A 22,017-nucleotide genomic window follows, 5' to 3' on the forward strand; every position below is an offset into this window, starting at 1 on the left:
ATTTGTATCACCAGGCACTCGACAGGGTGGCACTGCGACACAGTGGTTAACACTGCTGCCTCATAGCGCCAGGGACCTGGGTTCGATTCCCGGCTTGGGTCACTGTCTGTGCGGAGTCTGCATGTTCTCCCCGTGTCTGCGTGGGTTTACTCCAGGTGCTCCGGTTTCAAAGAATAAATAAAATTACAGCACAGGAACAGGCCCTTCGGCCCTCCAAGCTTGCACCGACCATGCTGCCTGACTGAACCAAAGCCTCCTACCCTTCTGGGAACTATATCCCTCTATTTCCATCCAATTCATGTATTTGTCAAGACGCCCCTTTAAAGTCACTATCGTATCTGCTTCCACTACCTCCCCTGGCAGCGAGTTCCAGGCACCCACCACCCTCTGTGTAAAAAACTTGCCTGGTACGTCTCCTTTAAACCTTGCCCCTCGCACCTTAAATCTGTGCCCCCTAGTAATTGACTCTTCCACCCTGGGAAAAAGCTTCTGACTATCCACTCTGTCCATGCCCCTCAGAATCTTGTAGACTTCTATCAGGTCGCCCCTCAACCTCCATCATTCCAGTGAGAACAAACCAAGTTTCTCCAATCTCTCCTCATAGCTAATGCCCTCCAAACCAGGCAACATCCTGGTAAATCTTTTCTGTACCCTCTCCAAAGCCTCCACATCCTTCTGGTAGTGTAGCAAGCAGAATTGAACACTATATTCCAAGTGCGGCCTAACTAAGATTCTATAAAGTTGCAACATGACTTCCAATTTTTAAACTCAATGCCCCGGCCGATGAAGGCAAGCATGCCGTATGCCTTCTTGGCTACCTTCTCCACCTGCATTGCCACTTTCAGTGACCTGTGTACCTGTACACCCAGATCCCTCTGCCTGTCAATACTCTTAAGGGTTCTGCCATTTATTGTATATTTCCTATCTGTATTAGACCTTCCAAAATGCATTACCTCACATTTCTTTAAAAAGAATTATACCTCTAAGTGAAGGTAGCCGTGACCCAACTCATCATACTTTCCTGGTATTAATAATGTAATGACTTCAACCTGCTGGAATATGAGCTCTCTGATTGAGGACTGTTAAAGCTGCCTAGTCAGGGAGCTTCACAGACACATATAATGTGGAATGTCCGGGTCACTGGCGCTCGGGGCGAATACTCGGTACCAGGGTTGGGACAGTGGCACAGTGGTTAGCACTGCTGCCTCACAGTGCCAGGGACCCGGGTTCGATTCCCGGCAGTGTCACTGTCTGTGTGGTGTCTGCACGTTCTCCCCGTGTCTGCGTGGGTTTCCTCCGGGTGCTCCGGCTTCCTCCCACAGTCCAAAAGATGCACTGGTTAGGGTGCATTGGCCATGCAAAATTCTTCCTTAGTGCACCCGAACAGAGTGTGGCGACTAGGGGATTTTCACAGTAACTTCATTGCAGTGTTAATGTAAACCTAATTGTGACACTAAGAAAACTTTTTTTTAAAAAAGGACCTGTCTGTGTGTTGTAAAACCATTGGAAATAAATCCGTTTTAGTGAAGGGACACCGGCCTCACAGAATCTATTTTAAAGAGAAATCAGTTATGTGGGAAATTGGATAAGCTCGGGAGAGGGGGGGAGAAAGGAATAGAAGGATGGGCTGATAGAGCCAGATGGACAGGGGTGGGAGGAGACTTGTGTGCAGCCTAAACGCAACATCGACTAGATGGGCTGAATGGCCTGCTTCACAGCTGCAAGATCATGGTGGCACAGTGGTTAGCACTGCTGCCTCACAGCGTCAGGGATGCGGGTTCGATTCCTGGCTTGGGTCACTGTCTGTGTGGAGTTTGCACATTCTCCCCGTGTCTGCGTGTGTTTCCTCCGGGTGCTCCGATTTCCTCCCACAGTCCAAAGATGTGGGGGTTAGGTGGATTGGCCATAGAAAATTACCCCTGATTTGATTTATTATTGTCACATGTATTAACATACAGTGAAAAGTATTGTTTCTTGCCCGCTATACAGACAAAGCATACCGTTCATAGAGAAGTAAATAAGAGAGTGCAGAATGTAGTGTTACAGTCATAGCTAGGGTGTAGAGAAAGATCAACTTAATGCGAGGTAGGTCCATTCAAAAGTCTGACAGCAGCAGAGAAGAAGCTGTTCTTAAGTCAGTTGGTACATGACCTCAGACTTTTGTATCTTTTTCCCAACGGAAGAAGGTGGAAGAGAGAATGTCCGGGGTGCGTGGGGTCCTTGATTATGCTGGTTGCTGTTCCGAGGCAGCGGGAAGTGTAGACAGAGTCAATGGATGGGAGGCTGCTAACCCCTTAGTGTCAGGGGGATTAGCAGAGTAAATGCATGGGGTTATGGGGATAGGGCCTGGGTGGGATTGTGGTTGATACTGACTCGATGGGCCGAATGGCCTCCTTCTGCACTGTCGGATTGGATTCTATGAACTCTCTGTAACAGTGATTGGTGAGGGGTTGGATCTGAATCAAAATAAAAGGAAGTGTTGATGTTTAGATGGAAGAAACATTTGATTGAACCAATGGTGAGACGAGCAAAACATTTTGTTCCGATAGACTCTTGTGAAGCGTTTTGGGACATTTCACTACATAAAAGGAGCTATATAAATACAAGTCACTGTCACGGCTAACTGGAACAGGAGATGGCTTTACAAATGTAAATGAGAGAGAAAACATTGAAATACTTCCACTGCGGTTACCAAAATGAAATGTTTATTAATAAACTGAAGGAAAAGTTTTTTTAGTACAATCATTTATTAAAGAATTTCTCAATTCTCGCAATTTGACTTTCATCAAATTCTAGTCGAGCAATCTCTATTAGATTTTTCAGTTAGAAAACACTCTTGTGGACATCACAAGCAAAGAGTGGCGACTTAAAACAGAAAAAGCTGGAAAATCCCATAAGGCCTGACAGTATCTGTGGAGGCCTTGAGGTGGAGATGCCAGCATTGGACTGGGGTGGGCACAGTTAGAAGTCTCACAACACCAGGTTAAAATCCAACAGGTTTATTTGGAATCATGAGCTTAGTTCCATCCATTCATAACCTGGCTCTCCCCTTATTATTTGGCGACTGGACTACATTTGAGGTCTGATATAGGGACTAATAAAAGACCACGAGGTAAGCGGAAGTAAACTAAATGGAATCAGGAGCTTTTGGAGCGCTGCTCCTTCATCAGGTGAGTGAAGCAGTGCTCCGAAAGCTCCTGATTCCATATAAACCTGTTGGACTTTAACCTGGTGTTGTGGGACTTCTTACAGCATCTGTGAAGAGAGAATAGAGCCAACGTTTTGGGTCTGGATGACCCTTCGTCAGAGCTAAGAGCAAAGAAAATCAGAAAAAGATTTTTAAAGTGGTGGGGGGCTGCTCTTAGCTCTGACGAAGGATCATCTAGACTCGAAACGTTGGCTCTATTCTCTCCCCACAGATGCTGTCAGACCCTGCTGGGATTTTCCAACATTTTTTGTTTTTGTTTCAGATTCCAGAAACCACAGCATTCGACTGTCATTCACATTACTTTTCCACATGCCAGGAGCAGAAGTGTACATTCAATACATCAACATCAGACAGTATTAACCATAAATATGCTATTAATATTCGGTACAAGTAACAGTTAAGAAGGTTTTAGAATAAAGTCTGCGATGAGGGAAAAGGAAGTGAAACGCGGCTGATAATTCCAGTAGCAAATATATTCACAAGTTACTGAAACACTATTTTAGTCATCACACAGCATATACTTATTACTTACGTTGCTGACCCCAGCAGTAAAGGGGTCATTGATTTTGAGTGCTAGTTAATGTTATATGCTTTAAATAGCTCTGGAACACCAGCAAGGAGGCATTTGTTGAACCCTGCCCTTACTTTCCAGTACTTGCTACACTTTTAATCACTTTAATCCACTCAGTGAGTTCTTCTCGTGTGGCGGCCTGTATCAGGTAAGGCACTTCATCCGCTGTGATGATCTCAAAGAGGTTTCCCTTCACCTCAGATTTCTTTCCTGTGAAGTAAATTCTTCGCGTGAGATACTGAGCGGCAAATATTCGACTTTTAAAAAAATCAGTAAGCGCTTATTTACGATAAACTCCCCTCCAACTTTTCTAAAACAGTTTTTGTAAAGAAGTTGGGCGGGATTTTCCAGCCACGCTTGTCCCAAAGCTGGAAAATTCCGCCCAAGGTGAACAGATCTTTCCATAGTCCGTCCCCCGCCCGCTACGATTTCCGTGGCGGGTGGACGGGATGGGAAAATTCCCCCGTTACATCTAAAGTGTTTTGATGTGGAGGTGCCGGCGTTGGACTGGGGTGGGCACAGTAAGAGGTCTCACAACACCAGGTTAAAGTCCAACAGGTTTATTTGGTAGCACGAGCTTTCGGAGCTCTGCTCCTTCATCAGATGATTCAAGGAGGAAGGAACTCACCTGATGAAGGAGCAGTGCTCCGAAAGCTCGTGATTCCAAATGAATGTGTTGAACAAAAGTGTTTTAGTAGAGGGTGGGGATTTATTGGTCTGTATTTTGTCTGGGCAGACCCCTGAGGTTATCAATGATATAAAACTTCTTTCCATCCATTCATAACCTGGCTCTCCCCTTTTTATTTAACGACTGGACTATGTTGGAGGTCTGATATAGGGACTAATAAAAGACCACGAAGAAACTGTAAGTAAACTAACTGGAACAGTTTATTTAGAAACATAGAAGAAACATAGAAAAACTACAGCACAAAAACAGGCCCTTCGGCCCCACAAGTTGTGCTGAACATATCCCTACCTTTTCGGCCTACTTATAACCCTCCATCCTATTAAGTCCCATGTACTCATCCAGGAGTCTCTTAAAAGACCCTATTGAGTTTGCCTCCACCACCACTGACGGCAGCCGATTCCACTCACCCACCACCCTCTGTGTGAAAAACTTCCCCCTAACATCTCCCCTGTACCTACCCCCCAGCACCTTAAACCCGTGTCCTCTCATAGCAGCCATTTCCACCCTATCAAAATTTACACATCTATTCTCCGAGCACAGTCAGTTCTAGACTGGCTAGACAAATTCCACCCAGGGTGGAGCTTGAGTCCCGGGTCACCTGACCCATTCTCTTAAAGGGCCATGCCCCAACATACATAACAGACTGTTTCTGTTTCTACCGGCATGGTAGCACAGTGGTTAGCGCTGCTGCCTCACAGCACTAGCGACCCGGTTCGATTCCCGGCTTGGGTCACTGTCTGCGTGGAGTTTGAACGTTCTCCCCGTGTCTGCGTGGGCTTCCTCCGGGTGCTCCGGTTTCCTCACACAGTCTGAAAGATGTGCTGGTTAGGTGCACTGACTCGAACAGCATCGGACTGTGGCAACTAGGGGAATTTCACAGTAACTTCATTGCAGTGTTAATGTAAGCCTTATGTGTGACTAATAAATAAAACTTTAACTTAACTTTCTATTTTTGTTTAATCCTTCCCTTAATTTCACTCGACCTGTGTTATGACTTCAATCAGGTCATTGAGGTTAGTCTATTGGAATAAGAACTCCTTGATTAAAGAGTTCCTGGGCCTGGCAAGGCGTTCCATCTACAAGTCCAGGCAGCGGGTGATCGAGGGGGTCATCCAACCCGACTGTCTGCTCCTCTACCGTGGTTATATTCGTGGCCGGGTGTCCCTGGAGAGGGAGCATGTGGTGTCCGAGGGCACAGTTGATGCCTTCCATGCCCACTGGGCACCGCAGGGGCTGGGGTGTATTATTGACCCCCTTAATCATATTTTAATTTGATGTTTTAAACTTCCTTTCCACTTGTCTTTTTGGTTCTCCTCCTTTTAGGGAGTGCCCTTTTTGAGTTGTCCCCAAGTTAAGTTGATTTTGTTTATTTGGTTAAACAGAAAAAATATCCTTGATTAAGGAGTCAATTGATGGGCCAATCAGGGAGTCTTTTCCTTGTATTTATCCAGGAGTGTCAGTTCCTCTGGCACTCACAGAGGTAGACTGCTGACTGCGAGCACACTGTGTACTGCTGTTGGAATTGTAAATAAAGGGATTTGGGTGAAGGGACTTCTGCCTCCGAAGACTCATTATAATCTGTCCAGTCCCCCACGCATCTCGCAAAATGTGCCTCCTATAACTTGCTGATTGGCCATCAACTATCCATGGTTTAAACCTATATCTGACTACATTTGAACTATCTCTTTGGCTTTTTAGTTAGCTTTGAACATTTTCATCGCTTGCTTTTCTGCAAACATTACTGTGATGGGCAAAAGAAAGGTAGGGATCCTTCAGCATGAAAGCTGTTCCAATTTTGACTCCCCACCATCCAGATTCCGTTCTATTTAAGGCAGTAGAGCATTAGATATCTATCAACAACAACTTGCATTTAAATAGCACTGTTAAAGTGGTAAAATATCCCAAGACACTTCATAGGAGCAGTAGGCAGACAATGTTTAACACCAAGCCACGTAAGGAGATATTTGGACAGGTGACTACACACTCTGTCAAAGAAGTAGGTTTTAACTTAAGGAAGAGAGAGGCACAGAGACTCAAGGAGGGCATTCCAGAGCTTGGGAACTAGGCAGCTGAAGCCACCGCTGCCAGTGGTGGAAGGATTAAAATTGGGGATGCTCGGAGGAGAGCAGAGATCTCCCAGGACTGCAGGATTGGAGGAGATTGCAAAGGCAGGGATGAGACACGCAAGGATCAAAGATGTGTGGGTTAAAGTTTATTTAAAGTTTTAAAGCTTTTAAAAACTTATTTATTAGTGTCACAAGTAGGCTTACATTAACACTGCAATGAAGTTACTGTGAAAATCCCCCAGTCACCACACTCCGGCGCCTGTTCGGGCACACTGAGGGAGAATTTAGCATGGCCAATGCACCTAACCAGCACGTCTTTTGGATGTTCAGAGGTTAGTTAGTGTGGTGAACCATAGATGGTTATCACTATGGGTACTTGTACATATGTTACTCTTGTTACTGTTGGGGTTAGGGTTGGGGTGTTCCACCTGTTAGCATTGTTCTGTGGTACACTCCGTTTGGCTCCGCCTTCCTATAGGAGTATAAAGGTCACTGCACTTCCTAGTGACCCTTTAGTCTGGGATTGTATTGTTAAGCAGTATGCTCTATTCTTGTTGTGAATAAAAGCCTTTATTCCCGGGTACGATCTAGCCTCCCGAGTGGATTAATCGTGCATCAGTTAGGTTGGCCATCCTAATTGCCCCTTAGTGTCCCAGGTTAAGGGGTTAGTGGGATAAATGCATGGGGTTGCAGGGTTAGGGTCTGGGTGGGATGTTCTGTTGAAGAGTCGGTGCAGCTCGGTGGGACAAATGGCCTGCCTCCGTACTGTAGGGATTCTATGATTGGAAAACAAAGATGGGAATTTTAAAGTTGAGATGTTGATGTCTCAGATGAAATTATTTTGAAGGCATTTCCCTTGATGAGTAACCTGGGATAATGGTCTCCTGGGTCAGAACAGGAGGGGCACCTACCATCCGGGAGACCATCTGTCGCGGTCACCACACAGCTCCGCAAATGAATGGAACCAAGAGGCTGATCGTTATCATCCTGCACAGGAAGGAAATGGGAAAAGAGTCAATAAATTCCACCACAAAACAGGGGCCGCACTCCCCAGCCACACAAAAGAACAAGCAAAGAAAAGTACAGCACAGGAACAGGCCCTTGGGCCCTCCGAGCCTGTGCCGATCATAATGCTCTACTAAAATTTTAAAAAGCCCTTGTGCCCTTACTCAGTCCGTATCCCTCTATTCCCTCCCTATTCATGGACCCATCCAGAAGCCTCTTAAATGTTGCTAATGTTCCTGCTTCCACCACCTCCTCTGGCAGCGCGTTCCAGGCACCCACCACTCTCTGTGTGAAAAACCTCCCCGCACATCTCCCTTAAACTTTCCCCCTCTCACCTTGAACATGTGCCCCCCTGTAATTGACACTTCCACCCTGGGAAAAAGCCTCCGACTATCCACACTGTCTATGCCTCTCATAATTTCGTGAAGGGTTTTGATCGAGTAGATGAGAAGAAAGTGTTTCGAGTGCGAGGAGGCTTGGTAACCGCAAGACACAGGCGGCCTGGTGGCACAGTGGTTAGCACTGCTGCCTCACACTGCCAGGGACCCAGGTTCGATCCCCAGCTAGGGTCAGTGTCTGTGTGGAGTTCGCACATTCACCCTGTGTCTGCATGGGTTTCCTCCGGGTGCTCCGATTTCCTCCCACAATCCAAAGATGTGCGGGTTAGGTGGATTGGCCGTGCTGAATTGCCTCTTAGTGTCCGGGGATTAGCTAGGGTAAATGCATGGGGTTACGGTGATAGGGCCTGGATGGGATTGTGGTCGGTGCAGACTCGATGGGCCGAATAGCCTCCTTCTGCACTGTAGGGATTCTATGATTCTATGACAGAGAAATTGGCAAAAGAACCAAAGGTTAGATGAAGAAAATAATTTGCAGTGATCTGGAATAATAACTTTTAAAAGAGAATTGGATAAATACTTCAAGGACAATGATTTCCAGAGCTGGGGAAAGAGCTCGGGGGGAATGGGCCTGATTATACAGCTCGACCAAAGAGTAGGAACTGGCATGATGGACTGATTGGCCTTCTTCTGGGTCATTCTGTGACTCACTGAAGTCAATTATTAAGTAAGATGAGTTACATCTCCTTTCTTCACATTTGTGGGCGACACGGTGGCACAGTGGTTAGCACTGTTGCCTCACAGGTCAGGGACCTGGGTTCAATTCCCAGCTTTGGTGACTGTCTGTGCGGAGTCTGCATGTTCTGCCCATAGATTTCCTCCAGGTGCTCCAGTTTCCTCCCACTGTACAAAAGACATGTTGATAAGGTGCATTGGCCATGCTGAAGTCGCCCTAAGGGTGCCCGAATAGGCGCCGGAGTGTGGCAACTAGCGGATTTTCACAGTAACTTCATTGCAGTGTTAATGTAAGCCTACTTGTGACTAATAAATAAATAAACTTTTCTTTCACGCTCTCCTTCCTTGTGCTGTTATCTGGAGCTGTGATACTGAATGGGCTGCTCTGCTATTGTCAAAGCCATCCTGCCAATGTATGGAGATGGGGGAGGGAGGGGTGGGAGATAACCTGGGGAAAGCAATGGTCCAGGGCTTCTTTGTGAAGTCTGGAAGCGTATTCCACCAGGACATGGCAGGAAAGGGACTATGTGTTTCACCTCGGCCCAGTTTCTTCCAGATGGGAGGTGTTAAAATTGCGCCCTGGATTTTGGAGATTAGGATGGTGCGTGAGCAACGAGGTACAGAGAGGTTTCAGAAGAACAGTGCACTCAATCCTTACCGCTGCAGGGTCATAGTAATGCAAATAGGCCGGATCATCTCGCAAGACAAACTTCCGAACTTTCCAGTTTTTCCTCCTGTGGCCCTGTTAGGGAGAGAAAAAAATGACAGAGTCAATACCCTCAGTGAAACCTTTAACAGCACATCCATGCCCAGTGAAAGCTTCTAAATTGGATCAACTCCCAATGAAACATGTCAAAGATCAGCGTTTTGGCATTTCTGAATCCAATTAGTGTGCTAAAGCTTGCCGACAAAGATCAGTGGTGACCAAGCCTGTACTCCAAGCCCTGCCAGATCTCACCACTAATGCTCTGGTGTTACATTTGACTATTTGCGCCTTTGGTAGTGCCAAAGTGAGTGTCGTTGGGCCTCTGAATGCTGTAGGCATGGACACACAAGGGAACATCAGCAATCAGTGTTTGCAACACCGTGCAACACCAGGCTGATTCCGGGGATGGCGGGACTGATGTATGAGGAGAGATTGACTCGGTTAGGAACGTTTTTGCTGAGTTCAGATGAATGAGGGGGGGGGGGAAATCGCATAGAGACTTATAAAATTCTAACAGGAATAAACAGGGTAGATGCAGCGAGGATGTTCCTGATGGTGGGGGAGTCCAGAACCAGGGGTCACAGTCTGAGGATTCGGGGTAGTCCATTTAGGACGGAGATGAGGAGACATTTCTTCACCCAAAGAGTGGTGAGCCTGTGGAATTCATTACCACAGGAACTAGTTGATGCCAAAACATTGAATGCATTCAAGAGGCAGCTGGATATAGCGCTTGGGGCAAATGGGGTCAAAGGTTATGGGGAGAAAGCAGGATTAGGCTATTGAGTTGGACGATCAGCCATGATCGTGATGAATGGCGGAGCAGGCTCGAAGGGCCGAATGGCCTTCTCCTGCTCCTATCTTCTATGTTTCTATGAAGAGGTAAGGGCCCTGGTTAAGTGCAGATAGCCTCAGGGAGGAGTTATGGTGAGAGGGAAAGCAATGAAGAAGAGGGGAGAAGGTGTTTGAAAAGAGAAAGAGCGCCAGTCTGGACTGAGGGAATGGGGGCAAGATGGCCAATTGAAAGAAAAGGCTTGAATTTAAATAGCGCCCATCGCAATAATTGGACATCGCAAAATGCTTCACAGCCAATCAAATCCTTTTGAAATGTAGTTACCATCGTAATGTAGGAAAGAGTTAATTTGCGCACAGCCAGCCCCCACAACAGCAGTGGAATAATGACCAAATAATCTGCATTTGTGGTGTTGATTGAGGGATAAATATTGGCCAGGACTCTGGGGAGATTTCCTCTGTTCCTGTTCAAAATACTGCCTGGGATCCTTTACATCCATCTGAGCAGGTAAATAGGGCCTCAGCCTAATGTCTCATGCAAAAGACAGCTCTTCCAACAGTGCCGCACTCCCTCAGTACTGGAGTGTCAACTTGGATTATTTTTGTGCTTAAGCACTGGAATGGGATTTGAACCCTGTGCCTAGTTACTCAGAGATAAAAGTGCTATTCACAGAGCCCCAGCTGCCTCACCATAGAATCCCTGCAGTGCAGAAGAGGCCTTTTGGCCCATTGAGTTTGCACTGACTCTGACAGAGTATCTTACCCAGGACCACTCCCCCGCCTGATCCTTGTAACTCCACACATTTACCATGGCTAATCCATGTAATCTTGGGACACTAAGGGGCAATTCAGCATGGCCAATCCACCTAACCTGCACATCTAAGTTTATAGTTTATTTATTTGTGTCACAAGTAGGCTGACATTGACACTGCAATGTGAAAATCCCCTAGTCGCCACACTCCGGTGCCTGTTCGGGTAACACTGAGGGAGAATTTAGCATGGCCAATGCACCTAACCAGCGCATCTTTGAGACAGTGGGAGGAAACCAGAGGAAACCCACACAGACACGGGGAGAACGTGCAAACTCTGCACACAGTGACCCAAGCCAGGAATCAAACCTGGGTCCCTGGGGCTGTGAGGTAGCAGTACTAATCACTGGGCCACTGTACCGTCCCTGGCATCCATTGCAATATATCATGTAGTGGATTAAGCAGACAGTGTTACAGTAAAGTAATATAGGTTAGGCACAACACTGTTATCCATTTACTGGCTCTACCCTGGTTCCACCTGTTGTACAGGTGCAAAGCTGCTGTCCATCTATCCCTGGGCTCTGGTATTGTAATGCAGGTGCAGTCCTTTATCACCAACCTGTTTAAGCAAACATCCCTGTTTGACAATAACTCCTCGAAACTCCTCTTTTAAAAGTTCATCTTCGTCACTTGAACTTCCCTCACTGAAAAATCCACTATCCGCCTGTAAGATGGGAAAATGCAAGACAGTTAGACACACGATTAAACATCTTGCCAAAGCAAAGCAGTCCACACAATCTCACCAAAGCCATCAAGACCTGGGTGGGATTTTCCAGCTCTTCCCGCCGGCAGGATCGTCCAGTCCCACCAACGGTGAGCCCTGGGATCCGCGGTGGTGGAGGATATGAACAATGGAAGACCCCATTGACAGCAGCGGGACTGGAAGATCCCACTGCCGGCCAACGGTGGGCCACCTCCTTTGCCATAAACCACGTCGCGGGGAGTGGGGAAAATCATGCCCCTGATCTTTTATAATTATCTGTGCAACAAAAGGGAAAATTTGCAGGAAACACAAACACAAAACGAAGGAGATGGTCATCGATGGGGATGAAGTGGAAATGGTCGAAAGCTTCAAGTTTCTAGGTGTCCAGATCACCAACAACTTGTCCTGGTCCCCCCATGCCAATGCTATAGTTAAGAAAGCCCACCAACGCCTCTACTTTCTCAGGAGGCTAAGGAAATTCAGCATGTCAGCTACAACTCTCACCAATGTTTACAGATGCACCATAGAAAGCATTTTTTCTGGTTGTATCACAGCTTGGTATGGCTCCTGCTCTGCCCAAGACCGCAAAAAACTACAAAGAGTTGAGAATGAAACCCAGTCCATCACGCAAACCAGCCTCCCACCCATTGACTCTGTCTACACTTCCTGCTGCCTCGGAAAAGCAGCCACCATAATCAAGGACCCCACGCACCCCTGACATAGTCACTTCCATCTTCTTCCAACCCGGAAAAGATACAAAGGTCTGAGGTCACATACCAACTGATTCAAGAACAGCTTCTTCCCTGCTGCCATCGGACTTTTGAATGGACCTACTATATATTAAGTTGATCTTTCCCTCCATCCTAGCTATGACTGTAACACTATATTCTGCACCCTCTCCTTTCCTTCTCCTCTATGTTCTCTATGAACGGTATGCTTTGTCTGTATAGCGCGCAAGAAACAATACTGTTCACTGTATCCCAATACATGTGACAATAATAAATCAAATCAAATCATTCTCAAAACACAGTTCTTGAGAATTGTGTAATGGACTTGTCTGATTTGTTGTGCGGCAGCGTGAGGGGGTTTCTATGTTAAAAGTGGCTGCTATTGAGGGACTGCTGCATGGATGACGCAGTTAACGGAGGGACAACCTGTCCTTTCAGCTACACAAAGCCCTGGTTAGACTACACCTGCAAGCATTCTGGACACCACTCAGCAAGAAGGATATATTGGCCTTGGAAAGAATGCAGCCTGCATTCCCCAAAATGATGCTTGGACTCCAAGGGTTAATCTACGAGGCGAGGTTAAACAAGTCAGGGTTGTATTCCCTGGAGTTTAGACAGTTAAGGGGCAGTTCTATTGATAATTACAAGATACTAGATACTAGAATCATAGAATTCCAACAGTGCCGAAGAGGCCATTCAGCCCATCAAAACTGCACTGGCTCTCTGACAGAGTATTTTACCCAGGCTCTCTCCCCCGCTTCATCCCTGTCACCCCACACAATTACCATGGTTAATCCATCAAACCTAAACATCTTGAGACACTAAGGGGCAACTTAACATGGCCAATGCACATCTTTGGACTTTGGGAGGAAGTCGGAGCACCCGGAGGAAGCCCACGCAGACATGGGGAGAATGTGCAAACTCCACACAGACAGTGACCCAAGGCCAGAATTGAACCTGGGTCCCTGGCACTCTGAGGCAGCAGTGCCAACTATTGTGCCACTGTGCCTCCCTAATCTATAGAAAGAAATATTTCCAACTGGTCGAAGTCTAGGAGAGGGGATTTAGCCTGTAAATTAGTAAATCTAATACTGCTTATTTGTTTTATTATCGAAAGATATTAAGGGATATTAAAGGATATGAGGTAAAGGTGAGTGTATCTCAGATCAGCCAAGATCTCATTGAATGGTGGAACAGGCTGGAGGGGCTGAAGGGTCTCCTCCCAATTCTCTGCTCTCATATTCCTATGTTTTTATGAATGTCAGTTATTTTATGACAATTTGAAGGGATATTCTCCTAATGTCTCAGGTGACAATTATCCCCCAACTAAGATCGCTCATATTAAAGCACATCTAATCATTTAATCTCATTACTCCCTCTGGAACCTTGCTGTGAGCGATTTGGATTGTGTGTTTAAATGGTCTGCACAGCTCAGAAATGGCGAGAACGCAGTTATTAAGCCTGTGGGAATCAGCTGAAGAATTTAGTGACACGAGCAATGTTTTTTTAATTGGACAACAATTAATAAAGGTCTAGCGTGGAGAAAATTGAAGCTATTTACTCCACCAGAGTGAAATGAAGGGACACGTGACACGTGAACAGGAGAAGACCATTTGTGTACTTGAACCATTCAGTTAGGCTGTGCCTGATCCGCACTTTAACCCCATTGACCCATCTGAGTTCCCAAACACCCTTCATCATCGAATTAAGGAATGTTACAGCAAAGGGGAACAGGACTTGACCCACTGGCTGGAATTTCACCACCGATTTTGGGGTGGACGAGGCTCACAAGACGGAATTCTCCGTTGGCCTCAAGCGGGATTTTACGAGCCTCGCCCAAGCGAGGTCATAATATCCCATCCATTGTGTCTGAGCTGAATCTTTAGTCAAGTTACCCAAATAAACCCACTTTCCGCTTGGAATCAAACAATCATAGAGCCTCTACAGTGCAGCAGGAAGCCATTTGGCCCATCGAGTCCGCACTGACAACAATCCCATCCCCATAACACTACAATCCCATGTACCTACTCCACTATCCCCCTGACACTAATGGCCAATTTAGCATGGTCAATCCTCCTAACCTGCATACCTTTGGGCTGTGGGAGGAAACCGGAGCACCCGGAGGAAACCCACACAGACACGGGGAGAACGTGCAAACTCCACACAGACAGTCACCCACACTGGGAATCGAACCCGGGTCCCTGACACCGTGAGGCAGCAGTGCTAACCACTGTGCCACCGTGCCCGCCCTCATTGTTGTGTAATTTAATTATTCAATTTTCTTTTGAATGTTACTATTGAATCTGGTATCTGGTTCCTCTAACTTGTCTGGCAGCGCATTCCAGATTACAACAACTCGCTGTGTAAAAAAACAATGTTTCCTCATGTTGCCTCTGGTTCTTTTATCAATCATCGTAAGAGGCGGCATGGTGACACAGTGGTTAGCACCGCTGCCTCACAGCATCAGGGATCCGGGTTCAATTCTGGCCTTGGGTGACTGTGCGGAGTCTGCATGTTCTCCCTGTGTCTGCATGGGTTTCCTCCGGGTTGCTCCGATTTCTTCCCACACTCCAAAGATGTGCAGGTTGGGCAGATTGGCCATGCTAAATTGTCCCTTAGTGTCAGGGTAAATTCGTGGGGTTACAGAGATAGGGTGAGATTGTTGTTGGTCCAGGCTTGATGGGCCAAATGGCCTCCTTCTGTAATGTAGAGATTCTATGATTCGATGTTCCCTGGTTACTGACCCGTCCGCTACTGGAGAAATTCTCTTCCTATTCACTCTCCCAAAACCATTCAGAATTTTAACTGCCTCTACTAAATCTCCTCTTAAACTTCTCTGCTCACTAAGGAGAACAATCCCAGATTCTCCAGTGTCTCTGCATAACTGAAGTCCCTCATTAGTGGATTCATAGAATCCTACAGTGCAGAAGGAGGCCATTTGGCCCATTGAGCCTGCACGGGCCACAGTCCTACCCAGCCCCTCTCCTCATAACCCCATGTATTTACCCTGGCTAGTCCCCCTGACACTAAGTGACAATTTAGCTTGGCCAATCCACCTAACCCACACATCTTTCGGACCGTGGGAGGAAACTGGAGCACCCGGAGGAAACCCACACAGACACGGGGAGAATGTGCAAACTCCACACAGACAGTGACCCGAGCCGGCAATCGAACCCGGGTCCCTGGCGCTCTGAGGCAGCAGTGTTGACCACTGTGCCACCATGGACCACTCTGGACCCTTGTCTAACAAAAGAATGGCTGTTGTCAGACGCTTCATAAAATGTCCTGAAGTGCCTGACGGCAAAAGAATCAAACAAATCTCCTGACCACTTACGAAATAATAATATGCATCAGAGTCGTCGATGAAGCAGTTTTCTGCGATTTGTTCTGCTGCAGCCTTGGCTTTCCCCTCAGCAGGCTGGATGTATCCATCACAGATCAGTGCCGCTGCCAACACCATCCCCTCTCGGCGATTCCTCACAAAGTTTGAGGATAGCAACCAATCAATCACAGAGGCGCCTGCAACCAGATTGAAAATGAATGAAAAGAAAAGCCCTTGATTCTTTTCCCAGGCATCATTTATTCTCGGCATACGGGCAAAGATGGGAGCTACATCATTTAATGTCCTCCCCTATTTCCTGCCGAGATTGTTGTGGGAGGGCATTTTGAGTCAATCACTTATTGTGGGGTTGAAGTCACTGTGCAGGTCCAGAGCAGGAAAGGGCAGATTTCCTTCTCTGAACAACATTTAGGTTTTTCCGACAATTCGTCACCTCTCGCGACCATGCATTTTCCTGGTGCAGGTCCATTAAATACCAGATTTGTCAAATTCAATTTCCCAACATATGATGGTGGGATTTGAGTTCATGTCCTCTAAGTGACTGCTTTAATCGCCATAACCTTAATGGTTTCATAGAATCATAGAATCCCTACAGTGCAAAAGGGGGCCATTTGGCCCATTGAGTCTGTACCGACAACAATCCCACACAGGCCCAATCCCCATAACCCCACATATTTACCCTCCTAATGCCCCTGACACTGAGAGGCAATTTATCATGGCCACTCCACCTAACCTGCACATCTTTGGAGTGTGGGAGGAAACCGGAGCACTCGGAGGAAACCCATGCAGACATGGAGAGAACATGCAAATTCCACACAGACAGTGTCCCTGGCGCTGGGTGGCAGCAGTGCTAACCATTGTGCCACCATGCCGCCCTAAGCCCTGCTGATGTGTAAGAATGTCGTACCCACAGATTTTCCATTAAAAACAAGGTCCAATGTTTCATTGAAGAAATCAACTAAGTTTAATAGGCAAAGAAGCCCTCACATAAATCTAAATTTGGGGTGGCATGGTGGCACAGTGGTTAGCACTGCTGCCTCACAGCACCAGGGACCCAGGTTCAATTCCTGGCTTGGGTCACTGTCTGTGCAGAGTCCGCATGTTCTCCTCGTGTCTGCGTGGGTTTCCTCCGGGTGCTCCGGTTTCCTCCCACTGTCTGAAGATGTGCAGGTTAGGTGGATTGACCATGATAAATTACCCCTTAGTGTCAGGGGGATTACCAGGGTTAATGCATGGGGTTATGGGAATAGGGCCTCGATGGGATTGTGGTCGGTGCAGACTCAATGGGCTGAATGGCCTCCTTCTGCCCTGTAGGGATTCTATGATTCTAAACTGATTCCACAACATTGAAACATAGAATCCATCTAACCTACACATTTTTGGACACTGAGGGGCAATTTACCCAAGGCCAATCCACTTAATCCCCACCTGTTTGGACACTGAGGGGCAATTTAACAGGCCAATCTTTGTAACCTGCATTGACAGGTTGACAACAAATTGACATTACACAAAGATACGATTAGTTTTCCAGGCCAGAGATGTTGTTCATCAGTAGTTAGGACTCATATATAACTAACGCAACCACATCTCATCAACATATAGCATTCAACAGTTATTTAGGTGTTTCTTTGGCCCAGCTAGTGGCATTCGCCACTGGCCTTGAAGAAAACTGCCCACAAAAAGCTAGTGACCCCGGTGACATGGATTTCCCCTTTCCCGATGTCAGTTTGAATCAGATGTTACATCAAGGCGGGATCTCCAGACATCCAGCAATGGTGATATCATCAAGTAGGGCAAGCAATCATATTGAAGTATTCTCAAAGACAGCAAAGCAAGGAACACTGATTATCCTTCACTTTTGATAAATTCTATAGAGGGCAAAATAAAACTTTACAAGCTGAAATATCATTTAAAAAGCTTCAAAGAATAATAATTGTTATTATGTTACAATTTGTATCATAGTGGAAAAAAAATACACAAACATACAATTTTCCAGGGCCATTCGTGGGACATGGGTGTCACTGGCTGCCCAGCATTTATTGCCCATCCCTAGTTGCCCCAGGGCAGTTGAGAGCCAACCACATTGCTGTGGCTCTGGAGTCAAATGTCGGCCAAGCCAGGTAAGGACGGCAGATTTCCTTCCTTAAAGGGGCATCCAAAGATGTGTGGGTCAGGTTGCTTGGCCATGCTAAATTGACCCTAGTGTCAGGGGGATTAGCAGGGTAAATATGTGGGGTTACGGGAATAGGGCCTGGGTGGGATTGTGGTCGGTGCAGACTCGATGGGCCAAATGGCCTCCTTCTGCACTGTCAGGATCCTATGATTCTATGACATTAGTGAACCAGATGGGTTTTTCCGGCAATTGAATTTAAATTCCACCACCATGGCGGGATTTGAACTCGGGTCTCCAGAACATTAGCTGAGTTTCTGGATTAATAGTCTAGCAATAATACCACTAGACCGACACCTCCCCATGTTGTTTATCAGTAGTTAGAACCTCATACATAATTAACCCAACTACACCTCATTGACAAGGCAGTTTTAAGAGCGAAATTACAGTGTGACCGGGGAAGTTCTCGTCAATTCTGTGATTTCTAAAGATTTCTATCTGTTGGGACTTCAAAAATGTATCCTGCGGGGGAGCAAGATTCACTGACTGCACCTTCAGGATTTCCGCATTGAGCTGCTTATATGCGGATGCCAGAAGTTGCTCTCAGTTTCACAAAAGATGACATCAAAAGCTGACAGTTTCGTTACAACTGTAAACTTCAGTCCATTATTGCCTCTTTCAGAATGCTTTCCAACAGGATGTCAGGCTCACTGGCGTAGCTCACATATGTTTGGGCATCTGCTCATCCAAGTAGCAGAATACATTAAACCCATCATCATGCACAAGTTCATCTGCTCACTCAAGAATAACTTTATTCGCAGAGTGCCTTTGAAGAATCAAAGTATCCCAAGGCACTTCCCTGCCGAATTAAGGACCCCACGCACCCCGGACATTCTCTCTTCCACCTTCTTCCATCCGGAAAAAGATACAAAAGTCTGAGATCACGTACCAACCGACTCGAGAACAGCTTCTTCCCTGCTGCTGTCAGACTTTTCATCAAATCATAGAATCCCGCCAGTGCAGAAGGAGGCCATTTGGCCCATTGAGTCTGCACTGACCACAATCCCACCCAAGCCCTATCCCCGTAACCCCATGTATTTACCCTGCTAGTTTCCCTGACACTAAGGGGCAATTGAGCATGGCCAATCTACCTAACCTGAACATCTTTGGACTGTGGAGAAAACTGGAGCACCCAGAGGAAATCGACGCAGACATGGGGAAAATGTGCAAACTTCACACAGTCACCCAAGGCCGGAATTGAACCCTGGTCCCTGATGCTGTGAGGCCGTAGTGCTAACTACAGTGCCACCGTGTCGCCCCATGGACCCACCATATATTAAGCTGATCTTTCTCTACACCCTAGCTATGACTGTAACACAACATTCTGTACCCTCTCCTTTCCTTCTCTATGAATGGTATGCTTTGTCTCTGTAGCACGCAAGAAACAATACACTGTATCCCATGTGACAATAATAAATCAGATCAAAATTTGACACTGAGACATATAAGGAGATGTTAAGATAAGTGACCAAAAGCAAAGATTTTCAAAGCCATCTAGAACAGGAAGAGCTCCGTAGAGAGGCGGAGATTTTAGGGAAAGAATTTAAGAACTTAGGCACGGCCATCAGTGGTAGAGCAATCAAAATTGGGGATGTGCTAGAGCCAGAATTAGTGGAGTGCAGAGATCACGTAGGGTTGTGGGACTGGAAGAAATTACAAAGGTTGGGTGATTTGCAAAGAGGGATGAAAATTTTAAAATGGAGAAGAGTTGTCAGACCAGATCAGTGAGCTTAGGTCTGATGGGTGAACGGAACTTGTTATGAGTTAGGATATAAGCAACAGAGTTTTTTCACAAATCATCAAGTAATTCTTTCAAAAAATAGAAGCAAGACTAGCAACAGCACCATAAAACCTAGCACACGGGAGGCGACGGCCGAGTGGTATTATTGCTAATCCAGAAATTCAGCTAATGTTCTGGGGACCCGGGTTCGAATCCCACCACGGCAGATGGTGGAATTTGAACTCAATAAGAAAGGAAGTATCTGGAATTAAGAATCTACCGATGAGCATTGAAACCATTGTCGGAAAAACCCATTAGCTTCACTAATGTCCTTGAGGGAAGGAAATCTGCTGTCCAAAGATATGAGGTTACGGGGATAGGGCCTGGGTAAAATGCTCTATCAGAGAGTCGGTGCAGAGTCGATGGGGCAAATGACCACCTTCTGCATTGTAGGGATTCAATGAAGTAGTTCTTGCATGTTGTTCGCATGAATCTACTTGGTCACTCGACCGAGGGGTTTGATGAACATGAGCCCTGAGTAATGAAAGTCTGTGTGCCAAAGTGACAGAGAGTTGTGAGTTTACAATCTCAGGATGCGTATGTAAGACATTGGCTCAATGACACTGTCACAGAGAGAAAGACATTCACTTGTTTTGAATTTACCTGCAAAGCAATGATTGAAGACTTTCTTGCTTTTTTGCAGTTTCAGCTCTTTGACTCCCGTCTCCTGATCCTTCATAGAAAGATATAACGCTCTAAACATAGGGGAGATAGAAGGTTTCTAAAGTTAGGACCCGGAAACCAGTCTCTTAATCACAGCAAACAGCACTGAACACGAGTTTCAAATTCATTTTTAATAGGACAATCGCTTGGTCTGTATTTCATAGAATCATAGAAAGCCCAAAAGTGCAGAAGGAGGCCATTCAGCCCATCGAGCCTGCACTGACAACATTCCCACCCAGGCCCTATCCGCATATCCCACATATTTACCCTGCTAATCCCCGACACTAAATGTCAACTTAGCATGGCCAATCAATCTAACCCGCACACCTTTGGAGTGTGGGAGGAAATCGGAGCACCCGGAGGAAACCCACGCAGACACGGGGAGAACGTGCAGACTCCACACAGACAGTGACCCGAGACCGGGAATCGAACTTGGGTCCCAAGCGCTGTGAGGCAGCAGTGCTAACCACTGTACCACCGTGCCACCCATGAGTATTTGGTGAGAAATGCAGAGTAGATCATCCCAGCAAAGACCTTTTTTTTTCATTCATTTGTGGCGTCGCTGGCTGGCCAGCATTTATTACCAACCCTACCAATAAATAAACCCAAGAAAACTGAATGGGGGAAGTAGCTGCGGCACAGTGGCACAGTGGTTAGCACTGCTGCCTCACAGTGACAGGGACCCAGGTTCGATTCCCGACTTGGGTCATTGTCTGTGCGGAGTCCGCACGTTCTCCCCGTGTCTGCGTGGGCTTCCCCCGGGTGCTCCGGTTTCCTCCCACAGTCCAAAGATATGCGGGTTAGGTTGATTGGCCATGCTAAATTGCCCCTTAGTGTCGGGGGACTAGCTAGGTAAAATGCATGGGGTTGTGGGGATAGGGCCTGGGTGGGATTGTGGTCGGTGCAGACTCGATGGACTGAATGGCCTCCTTCTGCACTGTAGCGATTCTATGGTAAGTTGAGCTAATAACACATCGCAGCTAACTGAAGAGCTTTGATTTCCACTTGAGAGAGATTCATTTCTTCTTCGGATAGTTTAGTGGTTTCGTACAAACTGGCAGTCATGTGCACATGCTGGCACACACATGCACACACACACACCTACACATGCTACGGCTACTTAACTGAAGAGAACATTGTAGCCAATTCTTATCATGGATGCTTATTTTACATCAAGAATCAGAGAGAGGGTAGGAAGGTAGACAGTTACTCTGATTGGTAGGATGTGATTAGTGGGGTGGGATTTTCCAACCACCCTCACCCCAGGCCGGAAAATCCCACCCAAGGTCAACGGATCTTTGTATGGTCCAAGTCCCACCCGAAGGGAAAATTCCACCCATGGTGTCCGACCGGGTTCTGTATTGGGGCTTCAACAATGTAGCATATTTATGACTTTGACAGAAGGATAGAAAGCCACACATCCAATTTTGCCAATCACACAAAACTAGGCGACATTGTAATCAGTGTAAAGTTACCAAGTGGTTTGCTAGATTAAATGAATATTGTGGTGAATAGATTTCAACATAGAAAGATATGAAGTTATCCACTTTGGACCCAACAAGGATAGAATGGGGGACTTCTTAAATATGGAGAAGCTAGAAACAGCGGAGGCTTGAAGCAACTTGGGTTCTAAGTATAGAGATCATTAAAATATCAAAAACAGGTAGAGAAAATAATCCAAAAGGCCAATGCAAAGCTGACTTTTATATCTAAAGAAC

The 22,017-nt window shown here is 46.4% G+C and overlaps 1 protein-coding gene across 2 annotated transcripts in view; it reads right to left on the minus strand.

The window, feature by feature from the left end:
* Positions 1-2,684: 2,684 nt before the first annotated feature.
* plek (pleckstrin) overlaps positions 2,685-22,017 on the minus strand; it is a 48,153-nt gene continuing 28,820 nt past the window's right edge. The window contains exons 4-10 of one of the 2 annotated variants that reach the window (XR_013499691.1): positions 20,240-20,331; positions 15,681-15,865; positions 11,475-11,579; positions 9,270-9,353; positions 7,445-7,520; positions 3,529-3,989; positions 2,685-3,144 (exon numbers count right to left, since the gene is read on the minus strand). Coding sequence is in view for 1 of the 2 variants with exons in the window: in XM_078230390.1 (XP_078086516.1) it covers positions 3,850-3,989; positions 7,445-7,520; positions 9,270-9,353; positions 11,475-11,579; positions 15,681-15,865; positions 20,240-20,331 (682 nt within the window). In the remaining variant the exon portion in view is untranslated. Of the gene's footprint in view, positions 3,990-7,444; positions 7,521-9,269; positions 9,354-11,474; positions 11,580-15,680; positions 15,866-20,239; positions 20,332-22,017 lie in introns of both variants that reach the window. The other variant, XM_078230390.1, reaches the window with a different exon arrangement.

The sequence above is a fragment of the Mustelus asterias genome, chromosome 15, assembly GCF_964213995.1.
Source record: "Mustelus asterias chromosome 15, sMusAst1.hap1.1, whole genome shotgun sequence".
Lineage (NCBI taxonomy): Eukaryota > Metazoa > Chordata > Chondrichthyes > Carcharhiniformes > Triakidae > Mustelus > Mustelus asterias.